The sequence below is a fragment of the Stegodyphus dumicola genome, chromosome 1 (genome assembly GCF_044657685.1).
Source record: "Stegodyphus dumicola isolate Sdum_Otavi_A_Nest chromosome 1, ASM4465768v1".
Classification (NCBI taxonomy): Eukaryota; Metazoa; Arthropoda; class Arachnida; order Araneae; family Eresidae; genus Stegodyphus; species Stegodyphus dumicola.
The window spans coordinates 60,013,059-60,039,466 of record NC_140768.1 but is presented as its reverse complement, the minus strand read 5'-3'; the positions used below and the strand labels follow the sequence as shown (position 1 = coordinate 60,039,466).

Here is a 26,408-nt window from a genome sequence, read left to right as displayed (position 1 = left end):
GCAATTTGGGTATGCTATGCTAGTTTACCTTGTGACCTGAAAAGCTTACAAAATTAAATGAATCTTACATCATAGATAATCGGCCTTCCAAAGTAATCCGTTTCATCCGCTTTAGAAAACAACTTTGCTTTTTGCCGAATATCATGCGAATTTCTGAGTCATGTCAGCTAAATTAATTTATTTTGAGAAGGCATAAATTACTTCCATGTTATTCTTTCGCAAGTAACTATTTAAAAAAATATGAAAACAATATCACTTCAAAACTAGTTGTTGCAGAACATATAAACTAATGTTAAAGTTTCCAAGGATTTAATTTCCAATCAGTTCTCTTCTGTGTGAAAATAACAGTGCTTACGAAAATTATACTTTTAGAAGATTATGAAAATATTTTTCCCGTGGCTTTTTTTATTTTGGAGAAAATATTAAACGCATCAAACTGATAATTGCCTTGAATGTAATATAAATTTCGTTTTAAATTTCTTATTTGTTTTTAAAATAATTACTTTTTCCAAGATAATTCTTTTTTAGCTAATTTCATCATAATTCTTAATATATTACAGTTTGTTTCAGGGGTATTTCTATTTACAAATGAAATGTTTGTAAAATGTTTATAATTTTTTTCTGCATTCCTTATATCATTAATTATTAATGAAATTTACAGTACTATTATAAGATGCAATACCATGGTAAATTCTAGTAACAATGGATTTAAAAATTTAGGATTGTAGAAAAAGATTTTATTGACTGAATTGATGTTTTTATATGCGAAAAAGTACTTCTCTTAATATGCTCAAGTAGCAAGCATTTAACATAGTTTCCTTACCAGGCATCATTAGAGTTCAAGACTTTTTGAAACAATCTCCTTCAAACAACTGGAAAATTCAAGTTCATAAATTCCTCCCGGAACAACCGTACAGAAATTTATTTCGACAGATACGTGCATCCTTTGCAAAGTGGCCAGATAAAGATATTTGCATTCTTTTAGACGTGTCCAAAAAACAGCTTTTCAATGTTCTGAAACAGGTAGTGATAAATTTTTCTTTTTGGAATCTATCTGCAAGTATTTAATCTTTTAGTGATCATATATAAACAATGCTATCAAAATGTTATATGAATATAAATAGAATATTTACATCAAGGTTTACTTGAAGTAATAGTTGGAAAAGAATGATTTGCGAAAAGCAACACTTTCGAAGCTTTTTAGGCAACAGAGCAAAACTTATATCGTTTTAAATTTTAATTTTCATTTGTATTAGAACTTTAAAACTATTTGTAAAAACTGAAAATTGGATTATATACATAAAATATCATAACATATAAAAGTTAGATAAACCGAAAATCTGCCAAAATAAAACAAAGGCATTGAAAATTGATATATAAAAATTACCAAGGCAGACGCCTGAAAGTTTAAAACATTGTATGCATAATTTATTGCGTGTTAAAACCATTTTGTTGTAACGATGTCAATAAGACACGAAATCATTTCTGAGAGAATACGTTTCATGCTTTTCTGAAAAACGTTACCTTTTATCCAGAGAAAGAAAGAATCTATAAAAATAACGATGATGATAAAAAATAACAATAACGAAAGATAATGGTACATTAAATGATACGGCTGATACATTAAAATCGTAAGATTTTATTTCGTGAAAATCCCGTTTCCGTTTGATTTATAGAAATTTAAATAAGAAGTACATTTAAAAGAATAAGAGCTGAAACGTTAAATTATAACACATTTTAAATCTAGCCATTCTGAATTTTAATCATTTTTCTTAGTTTGACTTAAAGGGAAGCAATTATCATTAAATGTTATAGAGTAAAATGTAATTTAGAATATTCCAAAACTTCCCTGACGTTATTGTCTTAAAAGTTCTTTCAAAATGCTTTTACATTAGAATAGCACAAAAGCTCATTTTCGTTTGATATACAGGTGTTTATAAAGTCCCGGACCCATTTTGATGTTTAATTACTCATAAAATAATAAAGATAGATTGAAATTAATAACATAAATGGTTAGATAGACTCAAAAAGTTTCATCACTCTTGTCAATGAACTTCCACGTGAGCCCCCTTCGTCGCACGGAGAATATCAAGTCGATATTCAATTTCACGCCAGGTACCGGCAAGCATGTCGGCATCCACAGAGGCTACTGCGGTTGTAATTCTGGCTTTTAGGTCATTAATGTTCGACACTCTCCTTCTGTAAACGTTGCCCTTTACAAATCCCCAAAGGAAAAAGTCCAGCGGCGTTATATCAGGTGATCTGGGTGGCCAAGGAATTGGACCTCCTCGCCCAATCCATCTTCCTGTAAAATGGTTATTCAAAGAACTACGAGTGGCTGAAGATCTTCTAGTTATGGAAATACGAAGTTTTTCAACATGTCTAAGTATACGACTGATGAGACCGTCTTTTCTGTAAAAAAGAAAGGCGCAATGACTCCATCGTGCATTAGTCCACACCACACATTAACCTCTGGGGAATCCCTTTGTGCTTCACAGTATTCATGGGGGTTTCCAGGTCCCCATATGCGCAAATTATGGCAATTAACAATGACAGAAATATGAAAGGATGCTTCGTCGGAGAACATTATGCGCTTCAGAAATTAATAAGCAGACGATATTTACAAAAGTAAAGATATTTAAACCTGAAAAGGAAAATATATAAGTTATTCCATCAATAAATGCCATAAGTTTGTTTATATCTTCATTATTTTATGAGTTATTTAACATTAAAATGGGTCCGGGAATTTATAAACACCTTGTATATCAAAATACACAAAAAGCAAGTTTATAGTTATTTGCACAGAAATATTAAAATAGTAAACAACAGATCAAATTTGACGCTTTGTGCATTCTTTACTTATGCAGTTTTATGTTATGTCTTTAGTTTTATGTTACTAAATTCTAAGTTAAAACATAGCTTTTCGAATAAAATTAAATTGAAAGAATAAATGGTACACAATGTGAGAAATGAAGAACTCGGAATAAATCAAAGTGAGTATTATCTGGACTTTTACTTATATCAAACATATAGCGTCTCACAAAAGTGATGGGACACTTGTGCTTTACAAAATGAAACTGTGGTAAAATAAATTAAAAAAACATGTAAAAATTTTTTGTGGATGTGTTTCATACTTTAATTTAGTAACAATTATTACATAACATAGATTTTCTCAAAATATTAAGATATTAATTAATAAAAATACAATTGTTTAGAACGGAGCAAAAAATGGCTCACATAAGTGATGGGACACTTATGTACTTTTCCATCAAATATTTATCCAAAAATTTTACTTTTTAAAAGGTTTTAATATTTTGTTGGATTTCCTTTTACTTTTAAAACATGATTTAATCTTTTTGGGATGGATTCGACTAATTTTTTTTTTTTTTTTTTTTTGCAATTTCTGGAGTGATTTTACCCCATTCTTCTTGAAGCACCGATTTTAATTGTTGTTTTGAAGAAATGGTGTGTTTGCGAATTCTTGATTCCAATTCTTGCCAAATATTCTCTATGGGATTTAAGTCTGGAGATTGTGGTGGTTTTTTTATTATTTCAGGACAGTTATACAGCAGCCAGAGTCTAAAGTTCAAAGCAGTGTGCTTGAGGTCATTGTCCTGGTAGAATTTAAAATCGTTATGAAGGTTCAATTTTCGTGCTGAAGGTTTTAATTTTTGATTTAAAATGTTAATATACTTGTACTGATCCATTATACTGTCAATAAAAACAAGATTACCAATTCCAGCGGACGACATACACCCCCATACCATAACTCCTCCTCCACCATGTTTTTTTCAGTTGGCACCAAGTTCTGTTTGCGAAATTCTTCTCTGGGTTTTCTTCACACCAAGATTCTACCGTCAGAACCAAATACATTAAATTTACTCTCATCAGCAAATACAACTTCATTCCATTAATCAGAATTTTTATTTATGTTGGATTTTGCGAAAGCCACTTTGAGCTTTCTATTCTTTTCACTCACGAAGAATTTTTTCCTGGCTGCTCTACCGTGATATCCAGCAGACCGAATTACTCTTCTAATAGTCTCAGGTTTAACACTTACTCCATATAATGCTTGTAAATCAGCAGCAACTTTAGGAGCACTCATTCTTGGATTTTTTTAATATTTCGAACGATAATTCGCTTTATTCCATTGGATAGCTTTGATGGTCGGCCAGGTCTTCTTTTATCCTGAATCATATGATTCTTTTTATATCGTTTAATGATATTGTAAACTGTTGAATGACTCAAGTTAACTGTTTCAGGAGTTTCTCTAATAGATTTTTCACGTTCAATATGCAAATTAATAACTAATTTTCGAATTTCAGGCAAAGTTTCTTTTCGTTTAGCATTCATGGCTGCACAGAGCTAAAAAAACAGAAAAATTCCAAAACAAACTGGAGAGAAATACTGCAGACGATTTTATAAATTATTGCCAATTGCTTTTGAGTAAAAATAAATACCCCAAAAGATATTTTTATTGCTTACTTCAGACGATTTTTGTTGCATAGTACGTAGTGTCCCATCACTTATGTGAGCCATGTTTTGCTCCGTTCTAAACAATTGTATTTTTATTAAATTAATATTTTAATATTTTGAGAAAATGTATGTTATGTAATAATTGTTACTAAATTTAAGTATGAAACTCACCCACAAAAATTTTTTACATGTTTTTTAAATTAATTTTATTACAGTTTCCTTTTGTAAAGCACAAGTGTCCCATCACTTTTGTGAGACACTGTACTTCTTCAAAACTAATTGCAGTTGAAATTAAAGTTTTTATTTCGGACTGACCTTATGATAGTAGATTTGAAATTATCATTTTCAAAAATTTCATATCTTTTATTTTACATTTAAAAATCTTGTTCTTTTGACCAGTTTTAATTTTCTGTCCTGTTTGTTTCTATAGATTAAAAAAAATTATATCTGTATCGAATTTTCAGCAAAATTTTCTACCTTTTCTTGATACATTTTCTTGGAAAACAGATAAATATTCTAATATTATTTTATTAATAGAAAACTGGGGAATTCAAATAATGGAGCACTTTGAATGAAAAAAAAATACTGCAAAGGAGCTGTAAATCAAAAGGTTTTCACAAACGTTTTGGCAAAGAATGTTTCAGAAGTTAATTTTGCAGTGTTGTTACCTAGCCAACTCTATGTACCTTTTCTAAAAATAATAGGTATCTTGTGTCAACTTAATTTGCTTTTAAACTTTAAATTCGTATTTTGAATGCGTAATTTTAAGATGTCCCGTAACCAAAAGTGTAAGGAAATGTATTTCATTTTATTAATTTAAATTATTGTAATCATTACAATATTGAAAAAGACAATTAAAATTAACTTCAAAATTTAGCTAATATTAATATTTAAACAAAGTATATGTGCATATTTTAAGAAAAGAATATAAATAATATGTGGCAACAAAAATATCATTAGTTATTTTAAACGGTTTCTTTTTCTCATTCTCGAATGTAAAAAAGTGACATTATTGTCAGTATCCTACAAATAAATTTTCGAGTTTTGTCACTTACATAAAAGCTGAAAAAAATATGTTTTGCATTTAAAACTTGCCAAATTCACTGATTTTTATATTTCAATAAGTTTTAAAGTTAGTTCAGTTAATAAGGTTTTACTGAGGCAATAAAAATAGTTTCAGTCTACATATCACTTAACAAAATAAGAAAATAATCTATGAAGGCAACTTTTCTAAGACAGATAAACTTCGAATGCTTTGCGCAATAAATAACTCTGTTGAATATAACTTAAGAAATGCAAATGTAGTTAATCTAATGATATAGTAGATTCTTTAGACGTTATTAGAATTTAATGTACTAAATAGGGGAAATAACATTAACAGTACTTTTTGCAGTTTCCTTTTAGATTAGACTTTCGCAAATAGTTACGTTTCTTCGATGTGATTAAAAAATTCATATTTTTTCTCTTATATTCCCATAGGCCCAGCAGGTGGAAATGATGACAGTAAGAAACAAATATATTTTGACGTCTTTGGTGAGTGAAATTAAAATCACTTATCAATAAGTTCAAAAAACTGATTGTAAAATACAGTGCCCATTTTAATTACCAATTTAAAAATTATTCATTTTCAGTAATGCATTTATAAATATGTTTTACATTTAACAATAATGAATAAGAATATAGCACGTCAAATCTACCATAATATTTTTGAATGAAATAGCTTGAATTGAAATAGCTTGAATGAAATTGACAATAGTTTCATCACATGAACGACGGAAGAGAAAGTATTTTCTCCATTTTGGAGCAGCGTATAAACAACGTTCAGCAGGACTACCCGCGGCATCTCCGTTCCTCCTTTACCTTCCTTTTCCTCGTCATCCGTGAGCAGAAGGGCCGTCGTTAAAAAATAGTATTTCATAACAACGTAACACGATCAAAAGACATAATATTCCATTAAAATCTATATCATTTATTTCTATAAATACTCTTATTTAATATTCGTAACGTTGTTGTATCATAAAGAAATAGCTTGATTGCGACCCGGAAAGAAAAATTATTTAAAAGAATTTTTATTTTATGAAATGCCTTAAATATTGTGTCCAGTCGAGTCCAGCTCATATCCTGGATATAACGAACGAACCGTTTGGCCTCATCTGAAAGTATAAAATTGGATACAACTAGCTGTACGGATATTTTCAATCACAATTTTTTTATACTTTTTCCAGAATTTCTCCAAGTTTTAACGAAACAATTACAGACACTAAAAATCTTGCACGCTTAGGATGTCAAGATTCGCATTCCATTTGTAAAGGAAAACACTTTTACTTTTGTCTTATTTTCACTTCACTTTTCTGTGTGCTTTATTGAAAGCCTCTGCAAAACAGTCGTGAACTCAATTCTAAGAGAACGAGGTCACAATAAGCATATCTTAACATATGGTGTCTGTGATGGATTCTCTGGTTCCGTTAAAACTTCCATATTAACTGAGATGTCAGACAGAAAGCTATTCAAGGCTGATGCTATGATGGAAATTTTAAAATTCTGGTATTCATGGAAAGGGGAAGAATTGAATTTTAAACGTTTGGGGCTGTACAGTTGATTTATCTTTTAATGGATGAAATTTTGATCCTTATGTGTATGTTTAGTTTGAGTATAAATACTCTTCGCGTTCTGTCCTCTGAACGGGAAGTTTGCGTTATTTAGATTTTTTTCGCAAGACACAGAATATTCTTTCACTGCTGCTTTCATGGTTTCCGATTTGCATCCATACATATCTTGGGGAAAAATACTGTGTTCTCAGTGGACATTAGGTAAAATTTATTACTGGTGAAATATTATCCGGCAAGTTGTGAACGTAGAGCGTTCTGCATCGAAGAAAAGGCGAACATTATTCGAGAAATACAAAACGCATGCAGCCCAATCAGGGCCTGTCTGGAATGCAGTTTATCTAATTTTAAGTTTTGTGTCGTATGCAAAAATTGAGTCTTGATAATTTCTGTTCATGGATAAGATTGACAAAAGACAGCTGACAGAAAATTAACTCCCTACCATAGATGATACCAAAACTACGTTTCATTTCATTAATAAGTTTTTATTCACTCTCATTCAGAACAGAAAGCAAGGGACACTTTTCAATTTTTGGATAAAAATACTAATAAAATTTCCCTAAAAATTACATATTATTTTTGTACTCAGTAGTTAAAAGTTAAAGGTAAAAATAAATTCGCGGACTTGATCTAATATTGCTCTCAGAAAAATTAGATAAGCCATAGCATATATATTCATAATAATAAAATATACTTGATGCTTAATGTTTTTCGCCTTCTGCAGAAATAATTTTTCGCGTTTCATAGTCACATATTATTCAGGTAGATCAATCTCTTCTTTCATTTTACACAAACTATTCAGAATTGAAAATTCCCTTGATGAAATTAAGAACAAATCATCAGTGAAAACGTTATACTAGTATACATGTCTCCAGGTCGTGAAGTTTTTGTAACAAGGATAGACAGAAGATAGTCCCTAAAGGCAAAAATCCCAATTTAGAGCCCGAAAGATTGCGTTTCTATTTAACCTAATAAATTCTCAATGCCCAGCGTTGCTAAAAAGCAAGGGAGGTATTTGTGTTTATTCTTCATATATTTATTAACATATCAGCTTTCACTTCTATTGATTTCATTGTTTAAGATGATTCGATCGACTTGGGAACAACGATAATGTCAAAAGCTAATGCATGCATTAGAAATCATTACATCGAATTTTGAATCTTAATTCTTTTTCGAGATAACAACGTGATTAAGTATATATTTAGCAAATACCACCAAAAATCCTGATAAGCAAATAAAGGATAAAAAATTACGTAATGGAAAGAAATCCATTAAATTCGTATTTAATGGATTTATTGAAACGCGAAATTTATTTATTTTAAGTTCAATAGTAAAATAGCTAAGTGCCTACGTTTCATGACGATGTGAAAATGGAGTGTGTAGAGTAAAATCTCGCTTTCCAATAACCCATTATGTCTCAAAATGACGCGATTTCTTCACAAAACATAAAATAAAAAAATTATAATTTCGAAAAAATCGCTTCGAGGTCTCAATTCGCATCTCTTGCCTAGATGCACCTATGTACCAAATTTCGCAGCCGTGGGTCTATTAGCTTAACCCATATTTAACCATATTAGCTCACGAAAGACGCACACACTGACACAGACAGACTCTTTCTTTTATTATATGTAGAGATTATTATTTTATTTTATTATTTATTTATAAGAATATTTTCATTATTATATATTTATTTCTTCTTCATTAATCTTTCTTGACATGGGTGAGAACGGTATTTATCACTAATACAATAAAAAATAAAGAAACCTATTTTCCATATAATGGCATTTTGATAGAAAGTTCCATAAAGGTATGAAAGAAAGAATGATGACTTAAAAATCAACGAATCCGAAGACCAGAATCATAAGAAAATAGATTTTCATGATAGATAAATTGAATAAAGGATAGTTTATTTGATCTGAAAATAAACAAATTAAATATAATGAACGGAGGAATTTCTTATTTTGATTTTTAATGCTCAAGAAATAATTTGCATTTATGATTTGTTTTGTGCTTCTTAAGTACTCTCTCTATACATTGAATGACTCACGCACGTACTATTTCCGGGCTAAATACATTTGTTAGAAGAATGCATATATTTAAGAGAATGCAAATTTAACAAATTAATTTATTTATATAAATTATATTTTATGCTTTATTAATTTCTGCTAAGAGTTTTATTGCTATGGAGAATTGGAATAGTGTATATGCAGTATAAATACAGAAAATCAATTTTATTCTGCCAAATGTAATGGCAGGTTTATGCAAACGTATAGTTAAATGGATTTAAAACGTATAGTTTGTAATTTTTGTTTGCGCCTTACTTAATGTACACAAACATGAATCTGCAAAAATATTAAGAAAAATCAAAATCCTGTTGCTTTGTGATTATTATTATTTTGAAAGCCTAAAGCATGTGCTTATATGACTGATGCCATATTTCCATTGCAGAATTAAATGAAATAAAAAATAACAAATAGATTTGAGTTGAATTATTAACTGTTTTAGATCGAGTACGGAAAAATAATATTTTTTTTAATTACATTAAATGTTAAGTTTTAACCGAACAAATGATGTGATTTCGTAATGCATAAGAAATCTTAATCTTAAGGCTTTCTAGCATTTGTCAAAACCTACTCACTACAGCATGACCATTTTGATCTCTTAACTTCTTTTATATTTCAACTTAATATCAAAGCAAATTTTTAAGTTTGACATTAGAAATATCTGTTAATTATACTTCTCCCTTTCTGCATTCTGTTAAGTTACATTTCGCTACCAGAATATTTATTAACTGCGTGGCCTGGCAAGTGGTGTCCTTAAACAAAGAATACATTTTAAATTTATTCATACCTGCCAAAATAATATTTCTCAGAGAGGTTCTTGCTCAACATCTTAAATTTATCGTTAGATCTCTCACTTTTCATTCAAATGAATACTAAATGTTACTTAACTAAATTATTTTAAAGTAACATGAACACTTCTTAATAATTTATATTTTATTGCCCAAAAATAATAGCTGAAGAGAAAATCTTGGAGATACTTAAGCAACAAGAATCAGCGTAAGTTGCATAAATTTCCAGGACTGCTTTCGAAGGTTTGAGCAGAATATTTTTCTTAAGCTGCAGGAGTAAAATGACGAAGGAGAAGCTGTGGGCGCTATCTGTTGACAGAAAGGGAAAACAACTATGAAATAGTTTTCTTAAAAGCTGAAGGTAAAGATGGATTAGAATTGGCCTTGTTTCTATCCTTAACTGGAACATTCTCTAAGTTTCTGGTCTATTCTATAACTTGAGCGCAGACATTTCCTTCGTCATTTCATTCCTGCAGCTAAAGAAAAGTTCAGTTTAAACCTTCGAAGATAGTTTTACAAAATATATGCAACTTACCCCGATTCGTGTTGCTTCAGTAGCTCCAACAATTCATACCTTTTGTTTTTAACAGTTCCTGTAACTAATGTAATTTTTTAATAAATCTATTTTATTTACTCGCATATTTTTGCATCTTGCATATCTTTCCAACTTTATCAGCATGTGATTTAGAAACATTGATTTATGATATATTAAATACAGACCTAGACATGGTGCAAATAAAAATAATTCTATTAAAAGTAAAACTATAACTGATGTACAGAGTACAAATATACTAATACATCTAATAGTACATGCCTTCTAATCCACTAAGTTTTCCGTTTGACTTTCTGCTAAATACTGTGTATACATCATATAGTATTCCTCTTTCGATTTTCAAAAGGTAAATTTAATAAAAAAGGCAAAAGGGGGAATAACGAGTTTTTAACTGAGCAAAAGAACAATACTATAGTATTTCCAAATTTATTAAAGTTACTATATTGCTATATACTATTACGTTTATTTTATGTTCACCATTTATAGAAATTTAAAAAGAGTGAAATAAAATGCATGTATTCTATATACTTTTTTTTTTGTCAGGATCTCCATACTCTTGACTTAGAGGACTTTCAGTACAGCAGAGCCAACATAACAGGATTTAAAATTGTGAATACTGAAAGTGAGGTATATGAAGCACTTCTCTACGAAACGAAAGATAGAATGAGATCAGTCGGAATTAGCAATTTAAAGGCAATTTCTGTATGTATAAATTTTCAGTTGCATTTCATTTATTTCAACGTTTAATCGCATTTACATATCCTTGTTTTTTTAATTGCCACATTTTGATTCTTATGCTTTTATATGTCTTTAGGAATATAGACTGAAAATTTGTATATTTACAGAATTTTATAGTTTTCCAGAATATAAATGTTTTAATCAGTACAACCAATTTATTAATTAATCTTTACAATGAAAGCAAATGATTTTGAAAAATTATTTAACAAACTTATTTGTTAAGAAAGGCCCACTGATCCAAACATATTTATTCGACTTCTATCACAATAGAATTTTTTTAATAATAGAAATTAATTTCTATTACAAACTTCTGCTTTCTTGCAAATTGAAAATAATTATATATTTTTAATGTTTCACTTTAAACTACTCTTGATATGCTTCTCGGCTTCAGTTTATTATACTGCTTTACGAGGGAAAAAAATTCACATAGCTCTTTCAAAAATTATTTTGGCAAATTTTGGCAATTATTTTAGCAATTCAAAATTTCATTTTGGCAAAGACTTAATTTTCAGGTTTTTTGAAATTAATTCTTAAAAGTTATCAAACTTATTAAAAATATACTATAAAAAATTGAGGCATTCCTTACATGTAAATTCGTGATATAATGAGCACTACACCAATCCGGTAATTCGGAAGTTTCAAGTTCAGCAACGGACAAAAGCGGGAATATTTCAATGATTTTCACTTCCCCAAATTCTCGTAACTTAAGAATGCCAACTGCAGCTGATGGTAGATGAAAAGTTCCATTAAAATTTATATCAGGACCCGCTATAACTATAAGGTACTTCTTCCGCCTTTTGGCATGCCTTCGTGGTGTGGTGGTCTGCACGTTGGGCGCGTATTCCAGAGGTCCGTGGTTCGATTCCCGGAGAAGGCGTTGCATATTTTTCATCTTGCTTGCTTCCAAAAAATATCTAATCTCTCTACAGTGGCGCCCGGACAAAAAGGGTGCTGGATGATGAATCTCCACACTCAGGAGTTGGCAATTGGGTCCCCTAAAATACCCAGTCGCCCTTTAAAAGGGGAGTATATAAGGTATTTCTCCCGCATTCTTGGCATGCCCTTGTGGTATGGTGGTCTGCTCGCTGGGCGCGTATTTCAGAGGTCCGCGGTTCGATTCCGGGCGAAGGCGTTGCAAATTTTTCATCTTTCCTGTTTCCAAAGAACATAATGTCTCTACATACCAACATCGCTAATGTGTTATTTTTTGTGTAGGTTTCTTCAAAATTTATTATTAATATAAATTAAAATTTCTTTATGTAAGTAAAATAAATCTTTTATATTACACTGAAATATTTTGGAAAAGTTTCGGTTCTATAGTAACAATATATTTTACTAGACATAATACGTAAAAATGCATATTTCTAGAGTAAAATTTGTAAAAAAATTACTAATTAAAAAAAAATCTTGTTTTTCTAAATATTAGCATAAACATACCGATTTTCTGAAAGTTTTATAGATATGCGAGTAACAGTTTTCGATATATACATTCAACCATTACAAAAACACAAACTTTCACCTTTCTAATTGGTATAGTCTCATATTTATGTTGACAGAATTTTTAGAAACATTATAGAATCTAATATTGAAACATTAGATTTCTGAAAACATTAGAGAGTTTACTAAATTAAAATGGGACACTTTTGTTTTTGGTGGTGATTAAAGTAAGTAATTCTCGAATAGTTTAAGAGTTTAAAAATTCAAAAACTTCAAACAAACATATCTAAGACTTTTAGATCTTAAAAATCTTGAAAAAATTTTGAGATGACATAATTTTAGTATTTGTTTTTGAATAATGAAAAATTATTTTAAAATTCAAGCCATTGGAAATGCTAATCACTGTAAACTGATACTTATATTTTGCGTATAGTTTTTATACAAGGTTTAGAGAGGTGTTTAAAATTATTAGTTAAATATTAAACTTATATAATATCATTTAAATTTTAGAATAAAATATTTCTTTCATTGAAACTTTAATTGTTAAATAGAGCATTTCCGCAGACAAGGAAATTTTCTGCTTTGAAAATTTTCAAAGCTGCCAGAAAAAAAGTGACTGGCATTACCAATTACAAAAACATATTATCAATATTTTATGGTAATCATGTCTGTTTGATTATTCATTGGAAATCTTTCAAATTTTGTAATTCAAAATTTAATGGTAAAACATTGTTCCAATGCTGTAATAAATACAAGTCCTCCTACAAAGGAATACTCAGACATAAAGTAGGAGAACGCGAGTAAGAACACTAAGGTATTTTCACTGAAATTTCACTGACATTTGTAATGGGTTCCTCACAGGATTTCAATTTTTTCGTATCTACGCTTAAATAGTTCTAGAGGAATATCCGGAAACACATAGAATACTTTAACATTTCTTGTTACAAAGTAACTTTTAAAACTACATTTAATTAATTTATATGTGAGAAATATTTGATATTATTTGATGACGTTGTTGAAATGTTTTATTACTTTTTCATAGTTTTCCTTTGAGCAATTTAATGTATATTTAAACATTGTGTTTTAAAATTGTTCTTTCGAATTTTTGTGCACTGAAAATTTGCCTAAAATAGCGCAAAATAATATGTAAAAGTCTACATAGAAAATGTAGGGATTTCAGTGAAGAAGTTAGGCTTTTTTAAGTATTGAATATAAAAATCAATAAAAATTATAAAAAACGAAAGAAAATTAAAAGCAGAGGCAATAGCAAACAGTTTTATTCAAGGATGAGGAAAATGTATTGTTTGCAATGCATTGTTTAGTGCTGCATTAAAAACTCATTTTTTGTGCTTCTGTTCTTAAAAAGTAATGAAATAAACATTCTGGGATACTTATCGTTGCCAATACGCAACTTTATTTCAGGTTTACAATATTCAAAATGTCGCCGCTAAGCTATCGAAAATATCAAATTAACTGAGGATTTAAGTTCAAACATAAATCTTATAAACATGTTTGATAAGCATAATAAATTTGAAAACAACTTAATCTGAGTTTCTATGCAGTTATCATGAAGAAATTAGTAAGATTTATTCTATAACACACGATTGTGATAAATGATTATCGTTTCATGAAAATAACAATTTGTCTTAAACATGCCTTGGTATATGTTTTGTTAAGTACTAAGGTACCCTCTTTTCTTCGTTCTGAAAATTTGCATATTAGTTTACATGCTATAATGTTCCAACCTAGAATTTACAGCTAAATCCGTGGAACCTTAAGAACTGGTAAGCGAATAATCGCTTAGTTCAGAGAGATTGAAACGTAACGTACGAAGGGTCAATTACCCTTTATTATTCAAATTAAAGTTAACAGACGACTCCTTCTTGGAGTTACAATGAAGCCTCCACTTGGGTTTGAACTCAGGAATACTAAGAAATAAAACTTACTAAAAGTATATAGCCGAAGCTATCAAGATTCTACAAGAGTTGGTCTCTTAATGCTAACTAAACGGTGAAGCTATCAAGGGCCTAAAGCACGCCCGAGCTTTAGAGAGAGAGTAGCCTAAAAGGCAAATGCGCGCTTGTCAGAATCTCTGGCTCTCTAACGAAGTCAGTAGAACTTTTAGGTTAAGTACTTTCTTTTCCTTCATTTACACTTAACCGAGATTCTGAAAACACGTTCTGGCAGGAAATTGTAAGCTGAAATTAGGAGTGATAGGATAGTGGCTTTAACTAAAAGTAATTGTTAGCAACTTAGGATAAACCTTACAATGCAATAAGATCTGTTTGCAATCCTAAAGGTTCTTGGTATTAGTTCAACAGATATAATGGTAATTTGAGTTATTATGAACCCAGCTGAGCTTATTAAGCAGATATTAGATTTAACACTAAGCAATAAATTTCATGTGGAGGGAAATACATCACTTATTTATTATGAAAAATCTTCTGCCGAAAACGCAGGAGTAAATATTAATATGAAATGGACAGTTAATTTAGAATATTAATATTTGGCAAAGCATTTAAACTCAGCCTGCGCAAAATTCAATGGTCATCTTCATGAAAAACATTCCTAAAGGAAATTAGCTCAATTTTACGTTATGTTAAAGGAAAGCTACCAAAATTCTGGTAATTTAGTTATAAATAGCTAGCTATATGTGACTGCGATTAGCCTTTTACTCAGTAAGTAAGTTATAATAGATTTTGAAACTGAAATGATATGCATGTTTGAAGCTAAGGAAAAGAACAGAATTTTCCTTTATGAGCAGATATATTATAAATATTTTTAAAATTTGAATAAATTCAGTCATCAAAATAATTAAATTGAAAAATATAATGAGAGCTATGAAATTCTTATTTTCTCTTCTAGAAGAAAAGTCCCCTTCTAGAAATATTATAGAGAACAAGACACGAATCAGTCTTGTTCTCTATAATATGAGAATAATCTTCATAAAGTTTATTCATATCCCATTGCGTATACAAAAGAAATTATTTCACACTAAAGTATGCGTTTTATAATTCCTCACAGTTGTTTCAGAAAAATATTATCTGCTAGTTATAAAATTTTGCTTTTAACTTCGTTTTGCGTTTGTCATTTAAATTTTAATCAAAAGTGAGTTGCATCTGTTTTAGCAGCGCATATAAAGGTTTTTGTTCCGAAAGAAGAGATGCCTCCATGGAGGATTTAGAAAGCGAAACTGGCTCATATTTACTTTATGAAAATCGCGGAAGTCACGACAGTCCGTTCTCACGACTTATTAATGTTCCCCTACTATTGTTTTCTTGTACTCTTGACACTACGTTGCGAAGTAACAATAGCAAAATTTTTCTCATCCACACACGTTTCAATTTTGCATTTTGTATTATAGTTCTAACATCAGTTTAGCGTAGTAACTGCTGTAAACCCATTTTCAGACGTCTTCGGCGATGCTGTATGATGCTGTAAGGTTATTTACTTTTGCGCTTGACGATTTCAACAACGGGAAAAGAGTTGAAGAATTTCCTCCCATGTCATGCGATCATATTACGAAAGGTACTGATGGTACGAGCCTTATTAACTACATGAAATCGGTATGATCATTTCAACTTTAATATCTGTTAATTATAATTATCTTTTGGTGTAAATTATAAGCATTTTCTGAATTATCTATTAGGGAATGCATTACATTTATTTAATGCAAAATAACTTTATTAAAACATTAAAGCACTCATAACTGAATTTTTTTAACTTGGATTTTTATTAAGTTAAATGCTATTGGAAGTAGAAAATTTACAGAGGAATGTGATTTTTACAATACATACTTCTGTGAGTTCTTGTCGCTCATTAGAAGAATCGAGAGAGAACCATATATTTTATGATTCTTGTTCGACTTTGTTCAGCTTAAATCTCACTGTTTAAACTGCCAAATATCTCATCATTATCACATGATTATTGCCTGCCAGCTCATGTGAGTTTTTTAAAGAAACTTGCGGTTCGTATATTTTGATATAGGGAATCAGATGATCTACATTATAAATTAATATTTAAATTCAAAATGAAATCATCCTTTCAGAACATCATGGGAAAAAAACTGAAATTTCCTCTCATTATCATCCTGTATGTCACCTTTTTGTTCAAAATAAATGTTCTTATACGTTTTTTTCAACTAATCTGTTCTCAGTTTTTATGATTCTGTGTCAAAGGTTATCAGCCCTTTTCATGGCCTTCTCAGCCAAGATTTATTTCAACGGCCTTCCATAATAGCAAAGGAAAAATGCTATTTATTAGCTAATAAAAGAAAAAAATATTTTACTACTTAGAATGTCTATGAGTAGCAGTTCTAAAAACCACAGGTTTTTCCAAAAAGAGCATAGCTTCACATTCATTCCGAGTTTAAGAAATGAATCAAATAAGATAAGATAGTAACTATCTGGTAGTTTATACTAAAGAAAAATGTGACTTAAATGTTTATACGATTCTTTTTTGCGAAACAAAATCATCTATAAAAGTATTTTACACAGCTAAACTGAGCAAACAAACAGCAAAATGTCAGCCGTCGTTGTATTAAAATTATGTGAAATATCATTAAGAATCGCATACAAGTATTGGAAATAAGCGCATTAAATTTTCAAAAGCGAATATCTAAAAGCAACCTTTTATCTCGAGGAACATTAATTCTGAAGCTTTGATTAAAATTATCATTTCTTGATAATGCTAAATTGCTAAAAAAGTTCAACGGTTTTAAGATTTCTAAATCTCAGTTAATTTAATGTGATGAAAACTGCTAAAAACCATATAACCAACAGCTGTTTTCAGTGCAAAGTTTTCATATTATACGCTTTTTTCACTACACAAACAAGTCAGCCAAGTAGATGGCTGCTCATCTCAAGCTAAACAATTGTACAGGATGGTCTGTACAACGTTTTTCTAAATTATAGATTCTTTTGCATTTAAACCTGATATGCATTTTATAGAAGATGTAAAAAAGGACTGACATAAAGTGTTAATTGAAATAAAGGTTATAACTATATTTATGAAGTTTAAAAATAAATTGTTATTCCTTGTTTAATGATTTGTTAAATGTTTGTTTGATAGCTAAAGTTTCATCAGTGATAGATAAATCTAATTAATTGTAACTTCATCAAGTTGAGGATAGAAACTTAGTGCTTAGGATAGTAAGATAGACACATGGTTAAGGCCGGATTCAATAAGGAAACAGTAACTTGCAATTTTCTCCTAGTCTATAGGACTGAATATTTTTTAAGAATGATTATTTTCATGTTTAGTATTAGTTTCCATACTATTATTCCGTGTTGTTATTTTCTCATATTGCTCATATTATCTATTTCGTCACTCTGTAACTCGTTGAAGATTCATTGCTTTACAACAATCTCTACATCAAGCTGCAGTGTCTGCGTTTTTGGTATTTTCGCTTCAGTATGTTTCTGAACTGAACATGTCTGTCTTACAAATTTTTCAAATGCTTTTATATCAAATCTGAATTTGCTACTATTTTATATCACATCTGAAAACTGCACTAACGCATAATATCCTGTATTAGTCTGAAAAAAGCTCGAGTTTTGCAAGGAAAGCTTGTAAAAATTTCTTTACGAGATCTAAATTCAAAGTATTCATTTAGTAACAATTTATTTAGCAAACTTAATATTTCAAATGTATCTGTAAAGTATATCGCTTCTCATTTCAATCAACAGTTTCTTGAGCTGCCTGTTACACAAAAATTAAGCTAGCAAGACTCAAAAGTGCTACAAAGGGGCAGGACAATCATCGCACCTCGCGCACCAACTGGGGTGACAAACCATAGCTAGAATACCGCTGTATTATAAGAAGTTCAAACTGTTCCTCATTTCTGATCCCAAATGCGTAAAATTATAGGATAGTCTTAAAATTATTTAATACACCAGCTTTTATGTCCTTTCAAATGTTTCAAACATTGCATGCATGTAAAATACCTCGTATAAAAATAATAGGGACATAAAATGAATAACCAGGGAAATCAAAATGAAATAGCAACGAAATACGACATCAGATTTCAAGTTATATTATTATTGAAACTATTTTATGTCATTAATGCTTTTTGAAGTGAACTGCATATGCTACGGTTTCCGTAACTTTCTCTTACCCTCTATTTTGATTTCCGAGTAAATTTTAGGAACTTTATTGTTGTTAAGATCAAATAAATGAGAGTCTGAAGCAGTGGAACTGATAGCCTGTTTATCATTAATATCTCCAATATTAATAACTCTCGTCGTTATTTACAGAAGTGGCTTAGAGGTTTGACGGGTCGTGTACGTTTTGACGGTCAAGGATTTCGATCGACTTTTGATCTTGACGTAATGCAGCTAACTACAAAGGGACTAAAAAAGGTATTTGAAAATTTAACTTTTAATTTGGAGATGTATTAGGTCGTATTTGTGAGTATATGAAATTGCATATCTTGAATTTATTTTGTTTCTCTCAGATTGGTTATGTGCTTCCTGGACGTGATGTAAATATCACAGATGTGTTTGAAATTGAAGATATTTCAGAGAATCAATTTGAACATAAGAAGTACATTATTACAACTATTCTGGTAAGTCGCGCTATTTCATAGTTAAAGATATTATACAATCGGCGTTATAAATTAAAATTTCATAATAACTATAATAAGAAGTTACAGGGACTTTCAGATTCTACACACATGGAAGCATATTAGAAGTACTTAATCTTCTGAAATGTTTAAAAATTACTTATTTGCATCAAGCTTTCAGAACACATTAAGAACAAGCAGGGATAATAATATTAAGACCGATCAGAGTTAAAACAGTATCTGGGGGATAATCCTTGTATTGTTAGTTGAGGAGGGTTTGATAGAGAAAGGACAGTTGTGCCACTTAATGACTTAATTTCAGTATTTCATTAAAGAGCGTTTTTCTTGATAGAAAGCAGAAAAAAATAAATTCTTATGAAAATTATTTTTCATGCTCAGTTTGGTTTTTAATTAAAAAACATATATTTCAATCAGAACATTAAAACAATTCTACAACGCTTTGTTGCTTTGTTCTTGGAAGTTAATTTCATTCTTCAAAGCAATCCTTATTTTGAGTACCTGGAATTTATTACATAATCTAATGTTTTAGAGGAAAGAAAACGCTTGCTTGCTTTAAGAATTATTTATATACTTGGCAGTGTTATACTAAACTGTAGTACAGATTGATGAATGAGGTGCAGAAAATGAAGTACAGTAAATTGTAGTAATCTATACCTACTTGCCAAATTTAGTTTAAGACTGAGGAAGATGCATCAGACTAATACTATTGAATATATCCGTATGTACTAAAACATGGATGCTAGAAACTGGACACATACAAGTTAATTAGAGATGAATGGTTCTCAAATTGTGAGTTTGATCAATAGTTTTCAAACAGAAGTTCAAACAGCATGATTACTGGATCTTAGACAAAAGCAAATTAATAGCCGTATGGGAACATATCTAAGAGGTGTGCGAGCAATTCTAAAGAAAAGATATATATTTTTTAATTTTAATAGAAAGGAGAAAATGCTCTCTTTAAAATTCTATCAAGTTTATGACGTCTTTCTCAGCAATGACCAAATATGAAGAATTGGCTTTTCTAGTTTTTCAATCATGATCCCTTTGACACTGAACCCTCATGTGCACTGCCATAATCAGTTCACCAGTCTTCATCTATACTGTAACTAAAACATAAGTTCTAATAAAAGGCTAAATTTCAAGCTGGATCTTGAAAATTTCAATAGACCACTTGGAAATTTCAATAGATAACGAAATGTAAGGCAACTATATATCACGTCACGCAGACACTTTCTCCCATAGGAAAACTCGGAGGAGTTACAATCTCTCAAATTCAGGACATTGACTTTAAAGTAATAACTAGCAGAACTTGTATCGGATTTAATTATTGCTGTCATTCAGTCATAAAGGGCAAAATAAGTTTTACTGTCTGCTTTGTATTTACGATGGATATTTAAAAACAAAATGCATAAAATACTCATATTTTTGTGGATGTTTTAAAATAAAATTATATTTCTTATTTTCTTCAATGAGGTGATCATGACCATAATCAATGAAGGGGTAATATTAAGAAAGTAAATTAATTAAACGAAATTATTGAGACACTATTAGTACAAATGCCTTTGGTAATACACTAACAACTTCCAAAGGGTAGTCACAGGTAATTATGTAATTATTTTAAATCTTCCTGTAGAAATTTTATTTTGGGGTTATACTAGATATTTGGCATGACTAATGAGTACAATCTACAAAAGGATTCTAAGCTCTATACAGGGTGGGTTCAGAAATATTTGTCAAAAATATAAGGGCAGGTAGAAGGGGTCGAAATAAGTATTTATAATGAAATGTGTATACGGAAATGGAGAGTCGAAGTGATACAGAGCGCAGGTGAGTGATAGATAAAAGCATAATTTTTGGCATAATTCATCATTCGAATAGAATTTAAACGAGGTACATGGAACGATTCATGAGTACCTCCTTTGAGATGATGCTCCGTTTCCTACTGACATAATGCATGGAGATGAATTTCGCGTTCATGTAACGATGGATGCTGCTGAAATTCCACATTAGGAATGGCGATTCAGGCGAGCGGAACCACTTTATCTCCCTCTCAACAATGCTCTGTATCACTTCAACTTGCCATTTCTCTAAGCACATTCTATTACAAGCACATTCTATTATATTATTAAGCACATATACTCTAAACACATTTTATTATATTAATTAAGCACATTCTATTACAAAGCCTACATATCTTGATCCTCCTCTACCTAATTTTATTTTTTTGCCAGATCGTATTAGAATCTATTCAGCAACATATATTGCATGCTATAGTTTACAAAAGGCAACACAGAATAAAAAAAAAACAAATTCATCATACAAAATCTGACACTAAAGTGGAAATTTAGATGTACAGTATTTGTACGCAAATCATAATTTTGCAGTACATAAATGAACCTCTACCTAAACTATGAAAATTTAGGCTATAAAATTTTAATTATGTTCGAAACTTTATTATGTGAGGTATCCAGAAAAGGATTTTCAAGTTTTAATAATTATGTTGTGCTGTTGAAGCACCCATACCGGTAATATGGGACCATTGCTTATTTAAATAACCTAGCGCAACTTGTTTGGGACAAAAGAGCTCTGAATGTAACTTTTCCAAACTTAATGCTTGATGATATCATAGCAAAAACTTAACTGCTTGGTGTCATCAGTTTGTAATTTTTTTTACCCATTCTTTATTTTGTATATTTCTAAAAATGAAGGCAGTACTTTCAAAATAAAGTAAGTTCGTTAAGACAATTTTAAAGCGTTCTTTGGTTTAATGGCAGATGAAAATTTAATAGTCGTGCATCATTTATAATATAAATGGTTGCTCAAAATGAATTTAAATACATTACAGTTTGATTTATGTATGTTATGATTAAAAGATAATATGGAGGCTTACATTCAAATGAATCATTTTTGAACTTACATTTACAGAACAAACCCTTTGCTATGCTAAGAAATTCACCTAGGCAACTGAGTGGAAATGATCGCTATGAAGGTTTTACCATTGACTTCATTGAGGAGCTATCCAAGCAGTTGCACTTCTCTTATGAAATCCGCGAAGTTGCAGACAAAAAATACGGTGTGGAAGTCGACAAGCAAAAAGGAATTTGGAATGGAATGATTGGCGAAGTTCTTCAAGGGGTAAGAAAAGGTTGTTTTAATTTTCGTCTATTAAATACATTGAAAATGGTGACCACATGAACTGTTGACACTTGAATGATTCAGATCTGGTCTGCATGTTTCTTTTAGAAGCAAATTTCTATTTCAATGTGTCGATGATCTCAGAATGTTAAGCCGAGGTGAAAAGAACAACAGAATTATCAAAGCTACACCAAGTTAAAAAAAATCCGAATAATAATAAAAATGCAAAAAATAAATGTAAAGTGTACATAATATCCTACTATGAAATACGCCCAGATCGATTTTAAAACTTCTAAGTTTTGATGCGACTCTAAGAGGCTCATTCTGTGAGAACATGGATGATACAGTTCCGATATAACCTAGCCCAGAAATTCTCAACTAGTTTTGCCCTAATCATCCCTTTCACCACTACTAGAAGATCACCACCCTTCGTTCTCAAACTAGAAAAGTACATACATTTATTTAGATACTTTTTAATGTGTTTTTATAAATTAAACAATAAGAAACATAGAAAATATTGATAACTAACCAAAGCTGGAATAAAAGTTACTTTTTATATTAATAAACTAAAACTAAATACTTAATTGCTAAATAAAAGGCAAGGTATTTTACCCAATAAATTACTTTGGCCTCTGCTTCAGCTAAACGGTAGGTACTAAATTATCGGCTAAACGGGAGGCAATAAATTCATCAGTCTGAGTTGGCTGGTCTTTCGACCTGAGTACCAGCGGCTTGGGAATAAATGGTCAGTTATTGCATTCGGTTGAGTAGTTAGGCCTTCTGCAACCGAATGAGTCTGGCTAGCCTTAACGTAGGAATCTGTATTGCTTTGTTGGGATGTGTAACAGATACGGCAACTGGACTTGGTATTCCTCTTTTTCAAACAAAGATGCTTCAAAGCCAAACGTGAAACAAACAGACAGAGAAAGAGAAATAAACTCCTCAACTGGGTAACACATTTTCCATTAAAAGATTACGCACATTGGAAATGCTAATGAACATAACTATCGGTCGCGTTACCTTGTTTTGTCAAATCGCCTTTGTGGCAAACTATAAAAAGGTCTTTATTAATACGCAGTCGACTCAATCATCATTAGGGGACTAAGAAACATACCATCAGCGGTACACGTTAAAATCACTGAACACCAGTAATTCAATCCCGGTGCATACATCTAGCGGAATGGAAGCTTCCTGGTTTTCCCATGGGTAATGGGAATATGAGCCACTTACCTTTAAAATATGCTCCACCAAGGCATCTATCCTCTTAGGCAGATAGTCCTCGTGTCCCTTGTCACGTTCTAAGTAAAGTAACCTAACCCGTCTTCTGTTAATCAAGTCTGTTTTCCTTCTTCAGAATACCGTCGATAGAACTCAGATTATCAAAATCTGATTCCTTCTTCATTTAACCAATGAAGAACCAAGTTAGCTTCAGATTATCAAAATCTGATTCCTTCTTCATTTAACCAATGAAGAACCAAGTTAGCTTCAATTTAACTTGCTGAATATTATTGTAACTATGCTAGCGCATAAAACCTTCATCTTTTGTAGAGTTCTTATCACAATATCACTAAACAATTTTATGAAAATAATCATGAACTAATGGACTCATTTTGATAATAATTGTGAGAGCTAAAATTTGTTATTTATTTGTTTAGATAGCATAAAATTAAAGTCGAAGACTTATTAATGATAATCAAAATAGCCTTCGGTGAATTTAAATCTGAAATTGCTTGCCGTTTGTAGGCTAGAATACCTTTGTTGGCTAATGGATTGTTTGTCTATGCCCGAACTCTCACAAGCATAACACTATCAATATCTCTTATTGTAAACACGGCCATAATTTAAAATTATTATTTTAAATATTTAAAGGTAATTCAATTTTGAAAAACTAACTTTTAATTTCTTTAGCTTCTTATAAAAATATTTCAATATATTTAATGACTACTTTGTGATCGAAAAGAAATGTAGAAAAATGTATATAATTTTCATACTATGTTCATATAAATTTCCATTCGAAGCTATAATGTTACTATTGTTATTCTTTAAAATTCAACTGTTTTTGTTCGGGTTATTCAAAAATAATCTTAATGATTTACACATACATTGATTTCACCATTCCATGTTTTGGTTTTAATTATAGGTAGCTGATATGGCTGTCGCTGATTTGACCATAACTTCCACCAGGGAAAAAGTTCTGGATTTTTCACTCCCGTTTATGAACACAGGGATCAGTATTCTTTTCAAAAAACCCACTGAGAAAGTCAAGTCTCTTTTCTCCTTTCTTTCTCCTTTTTCAAGTGAAGTATGGATCTATGTAGTGGCTGCCTTTTTGGGTGTAAGCTTTGTGCTGTTTTTAGTAGGAAGGCTCAGTCCATATGAGTGGGAAAACGTCAATCCCTGTCGCCAAGACGAAAGAATTCAAGAGAATAGTTTTAACATACTCAACAGCATGTGGTTCACCATTGCGTCTGTCATGCAGCAAGGCTGTGAAGTGACACCCAGGTTAGGTATTGAATATTATTTATTTTTCTTGATCCTCAACTAAAATTAATTCTCAGATTTCACACTACTCTCGAAAAGTTAGGAAAAAATATTTTTTAGAGCAGAAAGCTTAAACAAACAAGAAAAAATCACTAAACCTTGTGCAAATGTAAACCATTTTTTTATTTTAGTTAAATAATTTATTCAATAATTTGCCTACATTTTGTTTATTATTACCTGTTTTTAACTTCAAAACTAATACCACAAGAATTCCTACTTTAAAATATATTTATTTATTTTAATTCAATTTATAGTTAAAAACAAAAGCCATTTCATGGGCAGACAATTTTAATAAATTCATTCATTCACTAAAATTATTTTTATATATCTGAATTAAAAAAAGAATTATCGGCTCATGTGTGATTTCCCTCACTCAACTCTATTTGAAACAAACGCATTTTGTTTTCTAAAATTACAAGCAAACTGAAGGATTAGCCACGGGAAACCCTCTCAGTCCCATCCTGGCTGATATCTACATGCATTTTTATGAATCAAAATTGTTTGAAACTTTAATCTTCCCGGCATGGTTCCGCTACGTAGACGATACTTTTACTCTGTTTGGAGGTAATAAAGATGATTTAAATAAAGTTCTTTCTACAATGAATTCCATTGATCCTGCTTTTCAGTTCACCTTTGAACTTGAGATTTGCAATTCTCTTCCGTTTTTCGACATTTTGGCCACACGTAACACATCCAACTTCAGTACTACGGTTTACCGTAAACCTTCATCAGTTTGCCTTCCATCACACTTCAAATCGTGTCATCCGATTAAACAAAAGTTAGCTTCATTTTATTCCTATGTTTTCCGTGCTCTTCAAGTTTGCTCCTCCAAACTATCTCTTGATGAAGAACTAAATTATTTAAAAGCAGTAGCTATTGACAGGGGCTTTTTACCCAACATTATTAATCAAATATCTACATGCATTATTATGAATCAAAATTGTTTGAAACTTTAATCTTCCCGGCATGGTTCCGCTACGTAGACGATACTTTTACTCTGTTTGGAGGTAATAAAGATGATTTAAATAAAGTTCTTTCTACAATGAATTCCATTGATCCTGCTTTTCAGTTCACCTTTGAACTTGAGATTTGCAATTCTCTTCCGTTTTTCGACATTTTGGCCACACGTAACACATCCAACTTCAGTACTACGGTTTACCGTAAACCTTCATCAGTTTGCCTTCCATCACACTTCAAATCGTGTCATCCGATTAAACAAAAGTTAGCTTCATTTTATTCCTATGTTTTCCGTGCTCTTCAAGTTTGCTCCTCCAAACTATCTCTTGATGAAGAACTAAATTATTTAAAAGCAGTAGCTATTGACAGGGGCTTTTTACCCAACATTATTAATCAAATATCTACATGCATTATTATGAATCAAAATTGTTTGAAACTTTAATCTTCCCGGCATGGTTCCGCTACGTAGACGATACTTTTACTCTGTTTGGAGGTAATAAAGATGATTTAAATAAAGTTCTTTCTACAATG

General features: G+C 30.7%; 1 protein-coding gene across 3 annotated transcripts in view; it reads left to right on the top strand.

The window, feature by feature from the left end:
* The window catches only part of LOC118187948 (glutamate receptor ionotropic, kainate 2-like), a 54,932-nt gene that overhangs the window by 21,065 nt on the left and 7,459 nt on the right, over positions 1-26,408 (top strand). For 2 of the 3 annotated variants that reach the window (XM_085815213.1, XM_035358250.2), the window contains 8 exons: positions 827-1,023; positions 5,956-6,009; positions 11,030-11,188; positions 16,072-16,227; positions 18,916-19,020; positions 19,116-19,226; positions 22,170-22,379; positions 24,520-24,881. In XM_085815213.1, the coding sequence (XP_085671339.1) occupies positions 827-1,023; positions 5,956-6,009; positions 11,030-11,188; positions 16,072-16,227; positions 18,916-19,020; positions 19,116-19,226; positions 22,170-22,379; positions 24,520-24,881 (1,354 nt within the window). The remainder of the gene's footprint in view (positions 1-826; positions 1,024-5,955; positions 6,010-11,029; positions 11,189-16,071; positions 16,228-18,915; positions 19,021-19,115; positions 19,227-22,169; positions 22,380-24,519; positions 24,882-26,408) is intronic. The other variant, XM_035358251.2, reaches the window with a different exon arrangement.